The following is a 21,641-nucleotide window of genomic DNA, read 5'->3' as shown; positions in this document are numbered from 1 at the left end:
TCACTTCTGGGAAATTATACTAAGGAAATAATTTTAATTTTAAATGAAAGTTTAAACAAATCTTTTCTTAGCATAGTGAAAATTTCAAAACACCCTAAATATCTAATAATGAGGAAATGGTTAAGTAAATTGCTATGTCTGAACTACAGTGGAAACAATAAACATGTTTAGGAAGATTCTGTAGTAACATGGAAAATTTTAGTCACTAAATAAAAACTAATTACAGCCCTCTTCTGAGCACTGGAAAAAAATCGGTAAAACCCCTGATCCTCAAAAAAGTCAAAACTAGACAGAGGGAATAACACCTATAAACAAACAAGTGTAATAATCTATTTTAAGCGTTCTGTAGAAAAATGTAGAGAATACAGTGGGGACCCAGAATATGGTGGATGATGTGCTTAATCAGAAAAGATTTTATAGCTAGAATGATCCTGGTCTTGACAGATTAATTCACTAGGCCAATAGAGAAGGAGAAATGGAGGAGGGGCATAGGTAGGATATTCCAGACAGAACCAGCTGTGTAAACAAAGGCTTACGTGTTATTGTTTTTTAAGTACGCCATGTATATAGTCACGGTAAAAACCTGCATATAGAAAAACTGCTTATGGAATTAAGTAAACCTACATGATGACAGTAGTGCTCTTTAGGTGGTTTTTTCTCTTTTTTAAAAAATATTTTCTAGATTGTTTGTAAAGGTAACTTTTTTTTCTTTTTTTTAGGTGAGGCAACCTTTGGTTGACCTCACAGATTGCAAGGACCTTGTCAGCTTACAATCCCTTATTTATTTATTTATTTTTTATATACCTACAGCACCTAGTCTTCCTAGGTAGTTTCCCATCCAAGTACTAACCAGGCCCAACCCTGCTTAGCTTCCAAGATCAGATGGGATCAGGCTTGTTCAGAGTAGCATGGCCATAGACTATAAAGGTAACTTTTTATAATAGAAAATAAACATAAGTGAGATGTTCATATACAATAATACACACAAAGAAATGGTCTAAAGTTTTGATACAACTAATGATGCATAAAGATTCACCAACTGTGCTTGTCATAATGGCATCAAAATGCTATTAATTGAATGAGTGACTATACATGGATGTACAAGGAGTCAGAAAAGATTTTAAAACTAGAATGATGCTGGTCTTGACAGATTAATTCACCCTTGACAGATTACTTAAATGAAGGAGAGCTCATTTTCTTTCTTCTTCATGCAGATCTCCAAATCCTCGGTTGTCCTGAACTCAAGAGTTCTAAAAGAAAATCAAGTGCTGCCTTAAAGTAAAGGGCCGTGATATAGAAGAGGGAGTAAGGTTCTCTTTTTCCATGTGGTTGAATTAGAGTGTCTAAATAGGAATTGTGAAATGGTGAGTCCCTGTCATAGACATTGTACAAGAACAGTCTTGAAGACCATCTAACAGGGTGCTATGGAAGGATTCTCTCCATTGTCAGTCAACAGAGGATTACCTCCAAGATTTGTTAATATTCTACAGTTCTGATGAAAGGCTCAATAGATGAAACCATTCAAGAAAGAGATTTATTCAAGTGAAATTGTCCTAGAGCAGTAGCTCTCAAAGTGAGGCCCCTGAACTAGTATCATTAACTAACAACCACCAGGGAGTTTGTTAGAAGTGCAAAAAGTTTGAGCTCCATGACAGACCTGCAGAATCAGAAACTCTGAGGACAAGACCCAGCATTCTGTGTTTTAACAAGCCTTGTGTAATTCTGATGTGAAATTTTAGAGACCCACTTTCCTCAACTATCTGTTTATTAATAAAGCTTATTAAATGGTATCGTGTGAACTCCCTTTAAACAACTATACATACCATAACTGCATATTCTCAGTCATACTTTTGCCATAATTGATTTCAGCATGTTTCATGTGCTCTTGTATCTTTTATAGGTGTTGGGAAATCTTCACTAGTTCATCTTCTGTGTCAAAATCAAGTACTGGGAAATCCGTCATGGACTGTAGGCTGCTCAGTAGATGTCAGGGTATGTTTCCTAATTTTAGTTTTTTAGTAGTCATATTAAAGATAACTCATTCAAACTATAATTATCAAATTACAGTACTGTGGTCAAGACTAAGTAATGATAATAGCCGGTCTTTATTAACACCTGCTCTGTGCTGGGTAGTATGCCAAATGTTTTACCTGTCTTTGCTTACTTAATCTTTTTTAAACTGTGAGATATAGCTGCACAAACTAAGGCATAGAGAAGAAAGGTAACTTGACGAAATTCAGTCAGTGCATAACAAAGCAGAGTCAAGGTTTTATCACTCTTAGTCTGAATCCAGAGACTTAAGTTTTAATTACTATGCTGTACATCTGGAGTTTACATATTCCATAAATAATTCTGCCTAAGGCTTTGCCACTAGAGGAGACATGCGACTTTCGGCGAGAAATATACTGCAAAGGCAAAGCTTCTGGAGCTTTATGTGTAGGTCATTTATTCCTCCTCACATTTAGGAAACATAGGTGCAGTTTCCACTGAATTAAATATCTTCCCAGATATTGTTAGTGTTTGCTAATTCCAGCTAGTCCCGTCCAAGAGTCTTTTCTGCTGGCATACTCTCTCCACTGAGTTAAGAAATAAATAGGGAAGGAATGGTAGGTAGCTAGATTGACAGTTATTTTTCTTCGGTTCTTCGAAGCTCATGTTCCACAGTCTGTGACTTATATAGCCTTGCACATGCTCTCTCTTTCTCTCTTGATTTGTTCACCTCTCTTTTTTTGGTTGCCTCTTTACATCTTCAAGAAATAGGAAATGAGTCTGTATACTACTTTTAATTTCTTTAACTTGATATTCCATAAATGAAAGTATTGATATACATTTAAATAACACAAATTCCAGTACTTCTGGTAAGAAAAGCAGAGGTCTCTTAATAAGTACTTCATCTTCACAAACAGCTGCTTTAGAGATTGCTCTGTGCTCAGTGCAAAAAGCATCTTTTACGGAACTATTTCCAAATGTCAACAACCATGTTAATTTAGGTGAAACCTTTCCTATGTCAAGTTTGCAAGAAAATTCTTCAAATGAGTGTCTATCAAATACATCAAATATATTGTATCATTGGGGCATCACCAGGAACTAGACAAATAAAAAGTAAACATGTTATTGTAAAGAAGAAATATTCTCTTCCTTAAGCTATTCCTCAAGGTGCTGTAGTATGACTGCAGAGCCTGCTTTTTGAAAAATATAAAACATGTTTTCATTGGAAATTTCTTATGCATGCAAGTAGTTCAATTAGTTATACATTCTGAGAGTTCTTGCACAAATAGTAAAATGATAAAAAGTTCGGTTAGGTTTCAGAACCAGATTAAAATAATTTTTTGAAAGTAAAAAAGAATCTTGTCAGACTAATAATTATTACTTTTTAAGATAATTTCTTCTCTCTAGTTGCTTTTAAAATATTTTTTTTGTAATCTTTAATGTTCTGTAGTTTTGCTAACCTATATCCAGGTGTGGATTAGCTTTTAGTCATCCTATTCAGAAGTTGTTCTTCTCATGCCTGTCTTCATTTTTCAAAATGTTTGTCATCCTTCATTCTCTTTTTTTTCAACTTCTGTTAGATTTTTGTCCTCTATATCTTTTAACTGCACTTCCATGTTTTTTATTCTTTCTTTCTCCTTGGTACATTCTGGATAATATAGTACTGTCTACCTTCCAGTTAACTAAGAATCTCTTTACCTGTGTCTAATCTGCTTTTTACTATATCTACTCAATTTTTTATGTTAGTAACTATAATTTTTAGATGTTCTTTTTGATTCTTTTTCAAATATCAAAAATTTTCAAAATATCCTGACCTTTCGTTATGGTTTTACTTTTCTTCTTTTTACTTTTTTTTGTTTTTACTTTTTTTTCTTTTTTCTTCTACTTCTTTTTTAATCATTTTAAACATACTATTTAAACATACTATGTTATGGTTTCTTTTGGATCGTTCTTTTTTTTTTCAGGGTGGGTAATAGATATCCTACTTGCTATATATCTTGACTCTATGAAAATGTGTCTTTTTGTATGGTTTGTAATTCTTCGAAGATGATCATATCTTCAGCGGGATTTTTTTTCCTCTTGTGGAAGTCCTATATGCTGTGCCTTTTAATTCTGTTGCTGTCAGAGCCCTTGGGTTTTCAGTGGTCCTTAAAATTTCTCAGCTAGGGTTTCCTTGCCATCTAGATCATGTTTCCCCTAATATCTGATTGTAACATGGGCCTGAGGTTTTCATTTTTTGCAGACCTTTTATCTACTCTCTGCCACCCTACCTGAGGTTCCTGACAAAGTCTTTTCTGCTTTTCTGAGCTAGTGGATAGAGTTTTTCCTATTCCCTTTTACTGACTGGGCAGCTCATCAACAGTCTAGATTTCTGAAGGGAAATACAGTTTTGTCTTTGTCATTTACCCACATATAAAAGCTGGAAAACAGATCTCTATTCCTGGATGGGCACTAAAACTCCAGGGACCAGCCCCTGAAACTATATCTGAATCTAGGTCAGTTCCCATTTCTCACTCTGATTTTAAGTTCTTTCTTCATTTCTGGCTTCTGGGAATTTCCCATTCTTTCTTTTGAATGTGTCTTCTTTATTTATTCATTTATTTTATATTTTATGGCATTTCTGTGCATTTCATGTCAGAGAGAACTTGTCTGCCATTTCAGCTTACCATGTTTCCAAATTCCTAGATATGGAAGAAAAACAAATTCTAGAGAGTTAAATGGCAACTTCATGTAACTTTGAGAGATCTAATAGCAAGTTCTGGACAAAATCTCCCTTTGAACTTTTCTAGCTCCCTTTCTGTGAGATAACATATTGAAAAGAAATATATTTAAACACTCACTTCTTGTGTCAATCCCCATATTGCCTTTTGCTTCTTAAAGAGTGAACTTAGACTAATAAGTTTACTTCTGTGAGCTTTAGTATGTCATCTTCAAAGTAGAGGTAAGTAGTACCTGCTTCTTCTAACCTACAAGTTTGTAAGGAGGATCAGAGAAGCTTAAGATAGGAATTTAAGGTATAGTGCTTTACAATTTGAAATGGGTTCAGATTTCTCCCCCACGCTCCGCCTGCCCTGTTGCCCCTGTCCTGCCCCCTTATCCCATACCCAGAGCTCAGTCTGCTCATGTAATTTACCTTTTGGCTTTTTTTTTTACCCCTTCTTATTGAATTGGCTAAATCTCCAGTACAGTATGGAATAGAAATGGTGACAGTGGACATCCTTGACTCAATCCCAGTCTTGGGAAATTTTCAATGTAATATCCCTAAGTATGATGTTTGCTCTGAGATTTTTTTGTAGGTATGCTTTATCAAATTAAAGTTCCTTTCTGTTCCTGTCTTAATGAAAATTTGTATCATGAACTGGTGTTAGGTTTTATCAGTTGCTTTTTTGTGATAATCATAATGTTCCAGCTTTATTTTTTGACTATGGTGAATTATGTTGATTTTTAAATGTTAAACCAACTGTATTCTTGGAATAAATCCAACTTGGTCTTGATGTATTAGTTACATATCACTAGATTCAGTTGCTAATATTTTTTCAAATATTTGCATCTAATTTCCTGAGAAATATTGGCCTATCATTTTCCTTGTGGAGTTTTGGTAACAGGGTTATACTAGCTTCATTAAAGGAGCTGGGAACTGTTATTTATGTATCTGTTCTTTGGAAGAGTTTATGTAAAATTGGTATTATTTCTTTCTTAAATATATGAAAGAAGTCACAGGTGAAACCATTGGCCTAAAGTTTTCTTGGCGAGAGATTTTTAAATAACATTAAGGAAAATATGAAAATAACTATATTCTTCTTGTGTCGATTTGGGTAACATGTTTTTGTTTGTTTCAAAAAAATTGTCAAAAAAAATTTTATATCCTCTATTGTCTTTCAATATAGGTAGAATTTTTAGTAGTATTTATTACTTTTTGCATATGGCTTTTCTCTTATTTTCTTGAACAGTCTTGCCAAAGTTCTATCAAGGATCAGTTTTGGGCTTTATTGATTTTCTCTATTTTATATTTGTTTTCTATTTCATTAATTTCTGCTCTTTTCTTTATTAGGTCTATACTTTCTTTGGATTTAATTTGCTGTCTTTTTTCTAACTTCTTGAAATTGATATTTTCATTGATTTTTTTTTTCAGGCTTCCTTTTAGAGCACTAAGGCTCTAAATTTTTAACTAGGCACAGCTTTGGCTGTACCTCTGAAATTTTGTTCATAATCATTCAGTTCAAAATACTCTCTGATTTCCATTGTGATTTCTTCTTTAACTCATGGGTCGTTTAGAAATGTGCCATTTAATTTCCAAACATTTAAAAATGTTTATTATCTTTTCATTATTGCTTTCTAGCTTACTTTTATTATCTTTAGAACATGTACTATATGACTTTATCCTTTGAAATTTGCTAAGATTTGCTTGATCCCATTATATGGTCAATTTCGGTAAATATTTCATGTGCACTTCAAAAGTGCATATTTTGTAGTTGTTCTAAATATATAATTTTGTATCAGTTTAAGGTGTGCAACATAATTATTTGACGTGTGTGTGTGTGTGTGTGTGTGTATTACAAAATGATTACCTCATTAAGTTTCATTAATGTCTGTCACCTTACATAGTTTCAAATTTATTTTTCTGTGATGAGAACTTTTAGATCTAATGTCTATCAACAGATAGATAAAGAAAATGTCCATTAACAGATAAATGGATATATATGTGTATATATATATGTGTATGTATATATATATATATCAGTGAAATATTATTTAGCCATAAAAAGGAAATCTTGCCATTCGGAACAACAAATACTTATAAATATATGTACTTCTTAGAAGTAGAATATAACTAAATTTTTTAATAAAATTTTTTATTTTTTAATGAATTTTGTTTTTTAATAATTTTTTCAATTCGCATACAATATTATGTTAGTTTCAGGTGTACAACATAGTGATTAGACATTTATATAACTTATGAAGTAATCACCCTAAGTCTATTACCCATCTGACACCATGCATAGTTATTACAATATTATCAATAATATTTCCTATACTGTACTTTACATCCCAGTGACTGTTTCTATAACTGCATATCTTAATCCCTTTCCCTTTTTCATTCATCTCCCCATGCCCCTCCCATCTGACAACCATCAAAATGTTCTATCTGAGAGTTTGTTTCTATTATTTTGTTCATTTATTTTGTTTTTTAGATTCTACATGTAAGTGAAATCACGTGGTATTTGTCTTTCTCTGACTTACTTCACTTAGTGTAATACCTTCTAGGTTTACCTATGTTGCAGATAGCAAGATTTCCTTATTTTTTATGGTTACGTAAATATGTACCACCTCTTCATTATCCATTCCTCTACTGATGGACACTTAGGTTGCTTCTATATCATAGCTATTGTAAGTAATGCCACAATGAGCATAGGGATGCATGTGTCTTTTTGAATTAGTGTTTTGGGTTCTTTCAAATAAATATCCAGAAGCCTAAGTGTTGAGTCCTTCTTTATATCTTGTGATAGCCTTTGTTTTAAAGTCTATTTTATCTGGTAATTGCTGCCCCCATCTTTGTTTGTTTGTTTCTATTTTCATGAAATATCTTTTTTCCATTCCTTTACTTTCAGTCTGTGTGTCTGGATTTGAAGTGAGTCTCTTGTAGGCAGCATATGTATGGTACTTGTTTTCTTATCCATTCAGCCACCCTATGTTTTTGATTAGAGCACTTAATCCATTTACATTTAAAGTTATTGTTGATAGGTATGTAGTTATTGCCATTTTATTTGTCATATTTTTTACCCTCCCCTTCTCCCTTCTCCTCCCACTCCTCAAAGTCCCTTTAACATTTCTTGTAATACTGGTTTGGTGATGATGAGCTCTTTTAGGTTTTTCTTGCCTGGGAAGCCCTTTATCTGTCCTTCAATTCTAAATGGTAGCCTTGCTAAATAGAGTAGGTCCCTGCTTTTCATTACTTTGAAAATTTAATGCCAGTCCCTCTGGCCTACAAAGTTTCTTTTAAGAAATCGGCTGACAGTCTTATTGGTAACTCCTTTGTAAGTAACTACCTGCTTTTTTCTTGTTACTTTTAAGATTCTTTGTCTTTCATCTTTGGCATTTTAATTATGATGCGTCTTACTGTGGACCTCTTTGGGTTCATCTTGTTTGGGAGTTTCTGCCTTGCTGTGGGCCTCTTTGGGTTCATCTTGTTTGGGAATTTCTGCGCTTCCTGGATTTGTATGCCTGTTTCCTTCACTAGATTAGGGAAGTTTCCCTCATTATTTCTTCAGGTAGCTTTTCGATTCTTTGCTCTGTCTCTCTGTTCTCCTCTGGGACCCCTATTATGCGAAAGTTGTTACACTTGATATTGTCCAGAGGTCCTTTAAACTGTCCTCATTTTTTTGGATTCTTTTTTTTTTCTTGCTGTTCTGATTGGGTGTTTTCTGATGTCTTACCAAATTACTGATTCAGTCCTCTGCTTCATCTAATCTACTCTTGGTTCCCTTTAATGTATTCTTTATTTCAGTTACTGTATTCCTCATTTCTGACTGGTTCTTTTTTATGTTTTCTGTCTCCATTTTTATGTTTCCTATCTCTTTGTTAAAGTTCTCACTGAGTTCATCTGCTTTTCCCCTACATACATTGAGCATCCTTATAACCAGTGTTTTGAACTCTGTGTCTGGTAGATTGCTCGTCTCCATTTTATTTAGTTCTTTTTCTGGAGTTTTGTTCTATTCTTTCATTTGGGACATATTTCTTTGTGTCCTCATTTTAGCTACCTCCTTGTGTTTGTTTCTGTTTATTAGATAGAGCTGCTATGTTCCCTGGTCTTGGTAGAGGGCCTTATGTAGTAGGTGTCCTGTGGGGCCCAATGGTACAGTCTCCCCAGTCACTTGAGTCTAGTGCTCCAAGTGTGTCCCTTATATGGGTCGTGTGTGCCCTCTTTTTGTAGTTGAACCTTGATTGCTGTTGGCACATCAGTGAAAGGGATTGACCCTCAGGCTGATTGGCCATGAGGACTATGACTACAGCAGAGGAGCTATTGTACAGAGGCTGACCCTCTGGAGCAGGATTCACTTTAGTGGAGCTCTGGTGCCTGCTGAGTTTATCCTTTGTGATGGCGCTCTGGTGTGGCCTCAAGCTGGCCACTGGGTGTGTCGGGTCTGGGGGCTCTTGAGGGGGAGGGGAGGAGGACTCTGGTGTAGGCCAGGGTCAGCTACTGCCTGTGCTTTGCCTGTGCCCTGCCTAGGGCCACTTTGTATGAGCTACAGAGTAATCTGCAGATGATTGCCACTTGTGCTGGGCCTGGAGGTACCTGGGAGAGGCAAAACTGTAAACCAAGACCGGCTGCTGATAGTCCCAGGCTTGGGACTGCTTAGCAAGAGGTGCCTAGCATACCAAAGCCAGATGCTACTTGTTTGGGGTTTTTGAATCTTTGAGAGATTTTTAGAAAGTCCACAGCATGAGCCAAAACAGGCCATTTGTATGGAAATACCACTGGAGGCTGCTTGGGTGGGCCAGCAAGTTAGATGGGGCCGAGTCTCAGAGAATCACCAGGGCAGGGCAAATGGCATGCATCTATACCTGCAAGCAGGGTTGGGGAGGGCTCAACAAAGGAACAGTGGCTTTTGCCAGCATTTTTGTCTAGGGGAAACCTACCCCTCCAGCCCATGCCCTGAAGCCAGATAATTCATTTCCTCGTTCCATGCCCCTGACAGTTTTTGAGCTCCTGCCTAGCACTGGAGTTCAGAGTAAGTGAGTCTGTAGGTGAGTATATCCTGCACAGGCCCTTTAAGAGGAATGCCAGCAGCCTTCCATCTCACTCAGCCACAATCTCTGCTGGTTTTCACAGCCAGAAGTTATAGAGACTTCTCTTTCCAGCACTAGAACCTCAGGCAGGGGAGCCTATTGTAGAGCTGGAACCCCTCACTCCTCAGGGGGGACCTCCGCCGCAGAGGTATCACTCCCTATTTTAAACTGCCACTTGTGGGTGTGGGACTAGCCATTCTCAAATCTCCACCCCTCCTACCAGTCTCAAGGAGACTTTTATATATCCTTAGTTATAGGATTGCTGTCAGGCAGACTTCAGATGGTTCTTAATGATGGTTGTTCTGTAGTTTAGCTGTAATTTTGATGACTAGTTAAATTGTGTTTTGATAACCAGTCTGACAGTCATAGTCTTTTAATTTGACTCTTGGACTTTGCCCCCCAGATATTCTGATTCAATTATATACAATGTTCAGGAATCTGCCTTTTAAGAAGCACCTGAGATGATTCTGGTGTAAGTGAATATTATTTTGAGGAACTCTGCATATGATGTAGAATCAGTTTTCCAGTGGATATGTAAGTGGTTAATGACAAGACTTAGAGCAGAGGGGTAAGATTATGAATCCACTGCTGGCAGAAAGCTAGTAGGTAAGAAGGCAAGGGGAAAGGGAAGAGAGTATAGCTGGATGGTACAAAGCCTCTAAAGAGTACAGGTTTTTTATATATGGGCAGAGGAATAATGTACTGGAAGTAGCTTTGGAGAGTAAGCCAGGCATTTCATATATTTCAGATCCGAGGTTAATTAGAATGAGGAAGAGTGAACATCTATCTCAGAGAGCAGCAAAAGTTGTGTGTTCAGAGTAGAGGCTGGCATCAGTTAATACAATGAAGTTGGGGATAAAAATATTTTGGAATTTTGTAACTATGGAGTGGGGTTCTAGGAGAAAAGTGGAAAGACTGAAAGAAAGGAAAGAATTGGGTGTTTAATGGTGGGTAAGGGAAACAAAAAGCAGTTTGGGGATTGTGGTAGCAGAAGCCAAGCTCACTTCCCTTCCCATAATAGGTAAGGGACTTTTCAATGTCACAGCTGACTTGGCACAGACCACCAGCCCTGGTTAGTCACTCTCCTTACGGCCCGCCGCCAATCAAAATACAGATTCCTTATGTAGAAAGAAAATGAGGACGTATAAGATGTGTATAAAAGAAAAAGCCCCACTGCGATCCAGGCTCAGCCTTTGTGAATCCGCTAATCCAGTGCAGGTACCAATAAACGCTACTTCCTGCTTATTGCCTCAGTGTCCCGTTTCTCTGTCCAAGTATCCTGCAACAGGATGAGAATATGAGAAACCAATTAAGGACCCAAAATGTACAGTAACTGAGGATAATAGGATCTAAAATGCCTTGAGTGTAGCTGATGGCAAAATTTCCAAAAGAAACTTTCTCGCAACAGTCACTGTATATGAATGTGGAGAGTTGGTTGTGTCTGCAAGGAGTGATTCTATGCAAGTCCCAGAAAGCAGACCAACATGAGATTAGTTAAATCTCAATACTCTGACCTAATTTTAGAAGTTACAGTAGCATTTCCCTTTAGAAACCTCTGCTTTTGGAAAAAATTAAGTTGGAGTTCCCTTGAGTTAGCTTATGCTATACTGCAGGTTTTTTAACTCCCCGCATAGTTCCAAGTAACACTGGAATAAAGGCTGCAGTTGTCAAAGACAAATGTCACGTAATGTGACTGACTTTACTGGAATGAGTGTGGTACTGATAGACTCCTTTAAAGCCAGTCTGGCCTGAATTACACATTGTAGAAGAATGGAGCATGTGGGACTGAAAGTGACCTTGCTTTTATTACTCTTCATTGTGGGCTGATTGATCTCTGTCTTCCATCTTTGAGAGGAATGCATTTCTTGAGTGACAACATAAGTAAAAGGCATTTTTACTTAAGGAAAGTTGTCATAGATATGGAAATCACTTTGACTTATTATAATAAAGTGAACATTTCTTCCCTCTAGCGAGAATGATTAAATCTGATAAAGCCTTTACCTAAATAGCTTGGAAGAACACTTTCTTTTGTAGCAGCTTTTATATCGTAATTACAGCTTCTTTGTTATTGACACCTGTGAGAGAGCTTCTCCAGAATCAGTTTAGACCCATGAATACTCTTAGAAACAGTTGCTTCATTTAGCTCATTTCACATTTGTAAAAAGCCAACTAAAAATAGCTTTGACAAAGGTGATATGTAATTGTTTAATTTCAAGTACTGAGTGAAGCTAATGAGCTTAATATATGTACTCAGTAATTAACATTTTGGATTTAGGATGCAGTATAGAGGTGTTCATAACAGAACTGAAGGAAGAAAGTTTTATTTTGTGTTATTCTTCATTCCTGTCTTCTAATTTTGTTGCCCCAAGTCTAATGGGACTGACATAAACGCATGGATACTCTTACTTATTAAAGCAAGACTTACAGAACTTAGTCTTTTCACAAATTATAAATAAGGAAATTGATTTGTCATTTCTAGTTCACTTTAATGGGATTTTAACCCTAATTTATGCATTGCATACAATCAATATTTATTGAATTCCTCTTTGGGCAGCATAACAATGTGCAGGCATGGGGAGAAATTTTTTTTTAAAGCAGTTTCTAGCCTCACTAAGAATATGAGGTAGGATCTACCAGGTTGGACAAAGTTTATATAGAAATGATCTTTAAGATAATAATAATGAATGATGGCTAACACTTTAGTTATACTAGGCACCTATTTTACATACTAATTCCTTTAATTCTCACAACAACCCTTCAAAATAGGTACTGTTAGTGTCCCTATATGACAATGAAGCAGTTGAGGCACAGAGATGTTAAATGACTTTTCCAAGATCATATTGCTAGTAAGTGATAGAGTTGGGATTCAAACCCAGACAGTCTGATTCAAGAGCCTGAGCTCTTAATCACTACTCTGCACTGCCTCTTGTTCCAGAATGGTAGTAAGAAAAAATAATTCTAATGCTGTTAAATACAGTAACTACTAGACTCATGTGGCACTTTAAATTTAATTTAACTGAAATTAAAAACTTTGTTTCTCAGTTAAACAGCCACATTTCAACTGCTCAGTAGTCACATACTGCTAGTGGTTACTACATTGCACATTTTCATCATCACAGTAAGTTCAAGACAAAGTGAGGTACTTGTGAAGAGTGAAAAATTATACTGAGCGTTAATGATCGAATGGGTGGCCTGGGCAATGAAATAATGAACTGTTCCCCAAGAAGGGGGATATATATTACAGGTGAAAGAGAAGGAAATGGTAATAAATTCAGTTTTAGATATGATAAAGAGAGATTTGAGTTACCCAACTGAGACTATCCAGAAAGCATTTAAAAATGAAGTGCTAAAGCTTGAGAGAATTCTGAGTTGGAATCATCTGTATAGACATGATCCTGAACCATGAGAGCTGATAAAGTTTACAAAAATGAAAATTTAGAAAGAGAAGATCTGATGAAGAACTTTGGGGTATATATAGAGAGTCAAAGGTGAAAGAGAAGTCAAAGAAAGATTGATCGAAAGGTAGGAGGATAGCCAAGATGATGATATACACAGAGCAAAGAGAGATGAGAGTTTCATGAAGGAGGGATTGATTTTTAGTATGAAATACTATAGAAACATAAAGACTGAGTGAAAAAAATGAATTTGGTGATGGTGAATTCAGTGCTGACATTTGAAACTGTAATGCAAAGTTAGTGGCAGAAACCAAATGATGTGAGTAGGCAGAGAGGAAATAAAGACAAAGGTTCAGATCAAGTTGTCACAAAGTTTAGAGGTTAAATAAAGGAGCAAATGGGTGCAGAATAGAAGGAAATAGTGAAGGTTTTTTAAAATATATATATATATATTTGGCTGAAAGCAAAACAAGATCATTGGAAAGGAAGAAGCAATTAGCCTCTATATTCTGTATAGAGTAACCTCTATATTCATTCATTCATTTGTGCATTTAGTACATATATTGCATACCTACTGGATATCGAACCCTGGATATGTTTTTAAGGCAAAAGCAACAGGATTTGCTGAAAAATCAGATCTGCAGTATGAAAGGAATTACGGATCACTGTTAAGTTTTTTGCCCTTCAAATAACTGGAAAAAATGAAATTGCCTTTTACAGAGACAAAGAAAACTGGGAGAAGAATAGTTTTGGGAGTAGAAAATTATTTTTAGAAGTTATATTTGAGGTACCTGTTAGACATCTAAATTGTATTCTGGTGGATATGGGTACTCTGAAGTTAAAGAAATTAACTTTAGGTCTAGGATAGGTATAAATTTGGAATTCATCAACGTAGTGATGACATTTAAAATCAGAAAATTAGATGGAATGACCAAGAGAGCAAGTAGAGCAAGTGTTAACAGAGAAGAAAAGCTATCTAAGAACTAAACCTTAGGACACTCCAATGATTACAAGTTAGAGAGAAGGACAACCAAAATGGAGACTGAAAAGGAATAGCTGGTGAGGTGGAAAGAAAACCAGAAGGCGAAGTGAAGAAAGCATTGCAAAGCAAAGGAGTGATTAGTTGTATCAGATGATAGAGTAAGATGAAAACTGTTTATTAATCACTGGATTTAGCAATACGGAGGCTATTGGTAACCTTGATTAGGAATAATTTAGTGGGGTGATTGGGACAAAAGTGTGACGGGAATGAATTCAAAAGAAAATACAAGGAAAAAGAATTAGAGAAAGTTGAGAATATACAACTCTCCGGAGGGCTTTTGCTGTAAAAAAAAAAAAAAGGGACAGAATCAGCATGGTAGCTAGAGGAGGTAAATAAATCAAGAGAAAGTTATTGTTTTCTAAAATAGGAAAAATTATGGCATGTTTATATGCTGGTGGGAATTATCCAGTGAAAGGGAAAATTTGATGATTTTTATCTTTTTAGGAGAGAACAGAGGGAGGAAATAAGAAAGAGGCGGTGGGATCTCATGCATAAGAGGTGGATTTGGCGTTAGGAACACAGACAGCCTATCTATAAAAGCTGGAGGGAAAGTAAATTATATGGGCACAGATGCAGGGAGTTAGATAATTATGGGAAGAACAGGTCGTGGAAGTTCTCTTCTGATTGCTTCCATCACAGGAAGCAAGGTTATTAGCTGTGTTTGAGGATACGAAGAGATATTGGAAATATGAAAAAGAGAAGAAAGTATGAAATAGTTATTATCTAAGAGAGGAAAAGAGGAAATGGACTATGGAACTGATTGAAGGACAGCTCCTAAGTTACACTTGAGTTTAAAATGAATTCAGCCCACTTGAATATGTATTTTTCTGAGCTTCACATTCAGCTAGCTGGGTTGTAGACATGGAATCAGGGAAAAGGCGGAGATAATCAGGGTTGGAATTTTGTCGGGTGAATAAGTGTAAGAGAGGGGCAAAGGGGTGACTAAAATGACAAATCATGGAATTTATGCTAACTTAGGAAGGGAGGATTTGGAAGTGGAAGGGGGAGCTGTGGAAGGTATTAGGATCAGTTAACTACATATAAGGTTCTGTGGAGTCAAAAATTCCTGTTACAGTTGGGGTATTAGAGGGAGGAAGCTGGAAAAACAGGAGATGGTGATCAGAGATGTCAGAGGGTAAGATGCTGATATGGAATATCCAGTGCTCTAAACTGAAATGAGGGAGCTTACCAGTTTTCTAAGTGGCTATAATAATTATTTTGATGGATTGATTTGTTAGGTTCATGACTACAAAGAAGGAACCCCAGAAGAGAAGACCTACTATATAGAATTATGGGATGTTGGAGGTTCTGTGGGCAGTGCCAGCAGTGTGAAAAGCACAAGAGCAGTATTCTACAACTCTGTAAATGGTAAAGCATTTTTTTTATTCTACTGTTTATTAATGATCTGAGTACAGATCATCTGATATGGAATGCTGTGGGATACTAGACTCATCTTAATTTAAGAATGAGCTAATTACTCACAACTCTTCATTTAAATCTGGGTATCACATTACAGTTTGTGTGTCTAAATTCTAACCATGTAACTCAAAACATTAAATATTTGCTTTGTCTAAGTGTTTCTATTTATATTTTTTGTAAACTAAATATTGAGAAATAAAATTGTATTTTGGGTACTTAACATAAAACATGGAACTTTCAAAACACTGTCCCTGAGAGTGCTGTTTCTCTAGTCAGTTGAATAAGTACAATAGGACCTTTAGGAATCCCATAGTCTAAGCCAAATGTCACAGAGATAGAGATTTCTTTTATCTGTCCTTGGAGTCCTATGTAATTAATTACAAAGAGCTGCCTAAAGGAGTTTTTAGGGGTCCAGAAATTTTAATCAGTTGTAGATGTTCAAATACCTGGAGCAAATTTCCAGATGGAGGCACGTAATAGAGGACATAATTGCAATTCACAGATAGAGTGCCTACTCTGTGTCAAGAGACTAAACCACTGACACATGTGATTGACTTACAGAGTTTTCTTCTCTTTTTTAAATTCATTTTTTAAACCTCTTTTTACTGTGAAATATAATTTCAATTTGTCTTTGATTGATGTACCAGAGATTTGGCATTTCACTCCTTTCCTCCTGATATATGCTTAGCTATTAATAGCACCTCATTTATACTATGTTTAGATTTCATTCAATATTAGGTAAGCATTGCAGTTATTTAGTACCTTCTTCATTCCTTATTGTCTTCTTTCAATATTTTATCTCCCTATATCATAAACTGTTGTGGATATTATAAAAAAAGAAGTGGAGATGGTTCTTAGCATTGGATACATACAATAGAATACAGGATGAGTTGTGTCAGTTCACACCTATGTCCCATTTAGCTCAGAATTCTATCAGAAAGTGTCCCAATCTAATTGAAGAAACAAAACATCCATTAAATGAAACAAAACAGTTTTAAGATGGTGGTATTAATACATGACTTTTTCATGCAAGAAAATACATGAAAATTATGTATATTAATAGAATATATAAAAATGAGAAAAACAGAGAAGTATGGTATCGTATTAGGCAACTATGTAGAGAAAAGGAGAGAAAGAAAAGAAACCTGGTTTAGACCTAGAATCAAATGATCTTGGATTTTATCAGCCAAATGACTTGTCAAAGTTAATATTAATCTGATACGGTAAAGAGAAGTTTGGATATATAACACTTTTGAACTTTTGTTTAGATCTTTTTGAGAAAAAGTTAAGAGCAAAATAAATGTAAAGATAAAAATTATAAATAAATAATAAAGACCATTCATATCCTTGAAACTTTATGGAATTATGGGTCATGAACTTATTAAATACTGAAGAAGAAATCCATCTAAATCCATTTAGTTGATTATCTTTTTCTATACCTACTATTCATTAATGATTTGTCTCTTCCTTGAATATTACTGAAATAATTGCATGTATTCTAATTTAGTTTTACAGATGAGACTAAGATATATTTCTTTTTCTTAACGTTAAAAAAAAAATCTCTGATACATAAACAAATTTTTAAGTTTTTTCACCCTAACTCTAGAATATTTCTCTCGGTAGAAATATTCAAGGTTCTTTACTGCATCTGTCATCCTTACATTCCTGAGAAACCACAAAAAGATCACTTGGTTCAAATGCACAGTCTTTATTCTTAGCAATAACTTTCTTTTCTCAATACCCTATCTTCTTTCCACTGAGGTGAACTAGCCTGGTAATCTCCAAAGGAAACTTTTAAAGTGTCTCTACCTCTCTCTCTTAAGATTAGAATATATTCTGTTCAGTTACCATCCTAACTTCTTTCCTTGGGCCCCACCGTGGCCCTCCTAGCCCATAGTATACAAAGCAAGAACTCTCAGCCCAAACGAAAGAGGGAGAATAAGGGAAAAGAGTGCTGAAATGCCTTTAAAATCTCAAAAGTCTTAAATAGAGTTCCTCAAAACATAAACTCCTCCCTGCCCATCATATATGTCACCTAGGCCTTTGTTATCCTTTCATTCTCCCAACCAAAGTCTCACCCATAGTTTTGTGATATTTATACCTCAGAGATAGGGAAAGGAAAAATATCTGCCACTCCTCTGCCCTGAAGCGAGACTTTATTCTGCTTTTCTTCAGTCTTTTACTTTCAGTCAGATTACCTGAGTTCAGATTCTGGCTATGCCATTTACCATGTGACCTAGGGCAAGTTACTCAACCTCTCTTCGCCTCAATTTCCACATTTGTTAAATGAAGGTAATTCTTACCTCATAGGACTGTTTTGAAAATCAAATTAGATAACACATGCAAAGTATAATAGGTAGCACGTAAATGATGAATAAATGTTAGCTATATTCTTTAATGGTAGCTCTTTATTCCTTTTTTTAAAAATCTGTCTTCTGTCCTGTCCTTGATGGCTAATGGAATACCTCATTGAAGAAAGTAGAGTGAGTGCAGTTGGATATGGGGGCAACTGTCAGACCTCTATTCCAGGTATCAGGAGAGATACAGATTTATCTGAGCCAGCTTGAACAAATGAACGTGCACGAGCTCCTTTGTTGCACAGATGTCTAAAAACTAGAGCCAAATTCAAACTCTTCTGCCCTTTTTCAAGTTGACATATTTCATATCTTGAAGATGGAGGAATCATCAGTGTTATGTCTTCTCTTCACAGCAGAATCTGAGTAATATATGAAAGAAAGGGTTGGGAGTTTGAAAACCTGTAGTTTTTTGACCACAAGATACCCTAAATTCCACTAGACATTAAAGCTTTCTTAATGTCTATATCATATTGTAATAATTACCTGCTTTGCCATTCTGTCTAGGATCTTAACTGATTCTGTTTAATTATATTTCTAAGCCTCATTACATTTTATTTTTCTCAATATCTCAGAAGTCAGTCTATTTTCTACTATTCATATTTCTTGACTATCTCTTCCTACCTCCTTCTAGTGGCATATTTATTTTGCTCTTTTAACTAAATCTCGCAAAGAACTAAAAATTTAGACTTCTGAGTAGATTAGGAAGTCCTAGTTGATCTACAAGAAAACAATTTGTCAGCTAAAGAATAACAATTGTATCAAATTAAGTCAATACTATTTTATTACATTTTATTTAATATCTTAATGAATATAAGTAATATGTGTATTATGATGTTTATGACAGTACTATTTATAGTACAAAAGCCATTAAGTTTTGAATGCATATAATTTCTTATATGCTTGAAGGAGTTTTGATTCTTTGTATCGATGAGGTGATTCTGCAGTTAAGATCAGGCAGAGTAGGCATACATTAAGTGTTGAATGAAGAAAAAAAGAAAAGACATTCTAAAAATTTAATGACATTTTTTTGTCAACCCTTGTGGAATTAAAAAAAAATTAGACAAAGAAAATTTTGTAGTTAATTTGTAGACAATTACTTGTAAGCATTTATAAAGGAAATTTTAAAATAATTGTGTCTGAGTTTGTTAGTCATATTAGAATGCTAGGTTCCTTAGCAATGTAATGCTTATATTTACTAAGCCTCACTTTGCCAATTCTGAAACGAAGAATTGTTATTGTATTGACTTTCTTTTTTCTGATTATTTTAGGTATTATTTTAGTACACGACTTAACAAATAAGAAGTCATCCCAAAACTTGCATCGTTGGTCACGGGAAGCTCTCAACAGGGATTTGGTGCTGACTGGAGTCTTGGTAACAAATGGGTAAGCTCTGATGACTTCATGATTGGTTTGAAATGTTATAGCAATCACAGGATTATACCCTCCAAAATAACATTTTTTGAGATGTTTGAGTGGCAAATACTTTCTCCCAGTCTGTAGACTGCCTTTTTATTCTCCTAATAGTGTCTGTCACAAAGCAATAGTTTTTCATTTTGATAAAGTATGATTTCTCATTTTTTTCTTTTATGTATTATACTTTTGGTATATCTAAGAACTCTCTGCCTAGTCCCAGAACATACATGCAGGCTTTCTTCTATGTTTCTTTTAGAAGTTTTATAGTTATAGGTTTACTTTTAGATCTGTGATTTTTTTTTTTTTTTCGAGTTCTAATATATGAGGTTTTGGTTAAGACTTTTTCATATAAATGTACAATTATTCCAACACTATTTGTTGACAAGATTATCCTTTTTCCATTGAATTGCTTTAATTCCTTTGCAAAAAATCATTTGGCCGTATTTATATGGGTCTATTTCTAGACTCCCTAATTCCGTTCCATTGGTTTGTGTGCCTGTCCCTTCAAATACTACACTGTGTTGATTATTGTAGCATTATAGTAAGTCTTAAAATTAAGCAATGTGATTCCTTCCATTTTATTCCTTTTCAAAATTGTTTAGCTATTTTAATTCATTGAAAATTAAAATCAGCTTGTCCATATCTATAAAAATTCAGCTTGGATTTGATTGGAATTGAATTAAACTTATGGATCAAATTGGGGAGAATTTTTGTTGCATCTTTCTATCTATGAACACACTGTGTCTCTCCATTTAATTTTTGAAGCAAATCCTAGACATGTCATTTCACTTACAGATACAGTACTTCAGTGTGTAACTTTAAAAGTTAAGGACTCTGAACATACTGAAATATAATTGTCACTTTAAATTTAATAATAATTCTTTAATATCAAATATTATTTTAATTTCCCCAAATGTCTCATAAATGTTGGTTTATTCAAAACAGTGTCTAAATAAGTTTCACTCATCATGTTTGGTTTCTTGTTTCTTTTCATCTTAACTTCCACTTCCTTTTGTTATTTTTATATATTTTTTTTCCTCTAGCAGTTTATTTGTGAAAGAAGATGGCTTGTTTGTCCTATAGAGTTTCCTGTATTCTGGATTTTGCTGATTGTATGCCTGTAGTATCTGTTAAATTTGTTTCTCTGAATCTTAAATCTACTCTAAATGGTAGTTAAATATAGTGGTCTGTAAGATGCAAGTTTTTTTTTTTGATTTTGCCAAATTCAAACTGGATGTAAGATTTAATGAAAGGGAGAAAAAAAGAAAGCTAAAAAGAGAAATAAAAGACCAAATTATATGTATATGGCAACATATATATGTTATGTTACATGTATAATACATATATTAACGTGTAACACATGTGCAACATATGTTGTATTACATGTGTAATATATATGTTGATGTGCAAGAGATTATGTAAGACTACAGGTGACACACACACATATATATATATGACAGACACATATATATATATCAAAGATGATGATAAGGTATATGCAAAAATTTGTATGTGACCCAGAGTTAGTGAGTATAGGAAAAAGAAATAGTCCTAAGGGAGAACACTCTGAACACTTTATTCTCTAATAAAGCAAATTTCAGTTTTAGACCATTTCTCCTAAATCAGTGTTGATATTGGTAAGAAGAATCAAAGGCCTTGAACTCAAGTTATTATTGGCTTTGATACAATAAATAGAATGATAATATTTTTATGAAATGGGAGGTTACATAGTTCAAAACAGTTGCATTCCAAGGCTGAGCAGTAGATTATTGTGAAGGGCAAAAAGGTCTGATAATTTTGCGTGCACACACACGCCAATTTAGATTATTCGAAGAGAAAGAAATGTCAAAAGAAGAAAAGCCATGCTCAACGGGGTCGTATTCATTGGATTATGCAATATTGATTTACTGTCATAAGGTGTTTGCAACCAGATTTTGCTGACTGTTGCAAATGGAGCTTATATCAGAATCCAAACCTTTTATTTCTCATATATGAATAGAATTTAAATTAATTCAATAACATCGGGCTCTGTGTTCCTCTTAGTAATAGAAGGAATATCACTCTGTCCTTTGGTTAGAAATGAAAAAAAGAATTGTAATATCCAGTGACCCAGGGCTACTAACCCTAAGGATTTGTATTGCCTATACTCTGTCACAAACTGTTTGATATTTAATTATTTCCTTTTACTATTCATTTTGCATTTCAGCTGTTTCCTTCCCTTTCCATGCTGAATCCATC

General features: G+C 34.9%; 1 protein-coding gene and 1 pseudogene across 1 annotated transcript in view; one reads left to right on the top strand and one right to left on the bottom strand.

Annotated features, from left to right (window-relative positions):
- Positions 1 to 21,641, top strand: part of RABL3 (RAB, member of RAS oncogene family like 3) — a 36,532-nt gene that overhangs the window by 2,996 nt on the left and 11,895 nt on the right. Inside the window, exons 2-4 of the mRNA XM_006905546.3 lie at positions 1,901 to 1,992; positions 15,453 to 15,582; positions 19,259 to 19,373. Of these exons, the coding sequence (XP_006905608.1) occupies positions 1,901 to 1,992; positions 15,453 to 15,582; positions 19,259 to 19,373 (337 nt within the window). The remainder of the gene's footprint in view (positions 1 to 1,900; positions 1,993 to 15,452; positions 15,583 to 19,258; positions 19,374 to 21,641) is intronic.
- Positions 802 to 920, bottom strand: LOC112486156 (annotated as a pseudogene).

Source organism: Pteropus alecto, unplaced genomic scaffold (genome assembly GCF_000325575.1).
Source record: "Pteropus alecto unplaced genomic scaffold, ASM32557v1 scaffold251, whole genome shotgun sequence".
NCBI classification, from domain to species: domain Eukaryota; kingdom Metazoa; phylum Chordata; class Mammalia; order Chiroptera; family Pteropodidae; genus Pteropus; species Pteropus alecto.
This window is presented reverse-complemented; position numbering and strand designations above follow the sequence as displayed.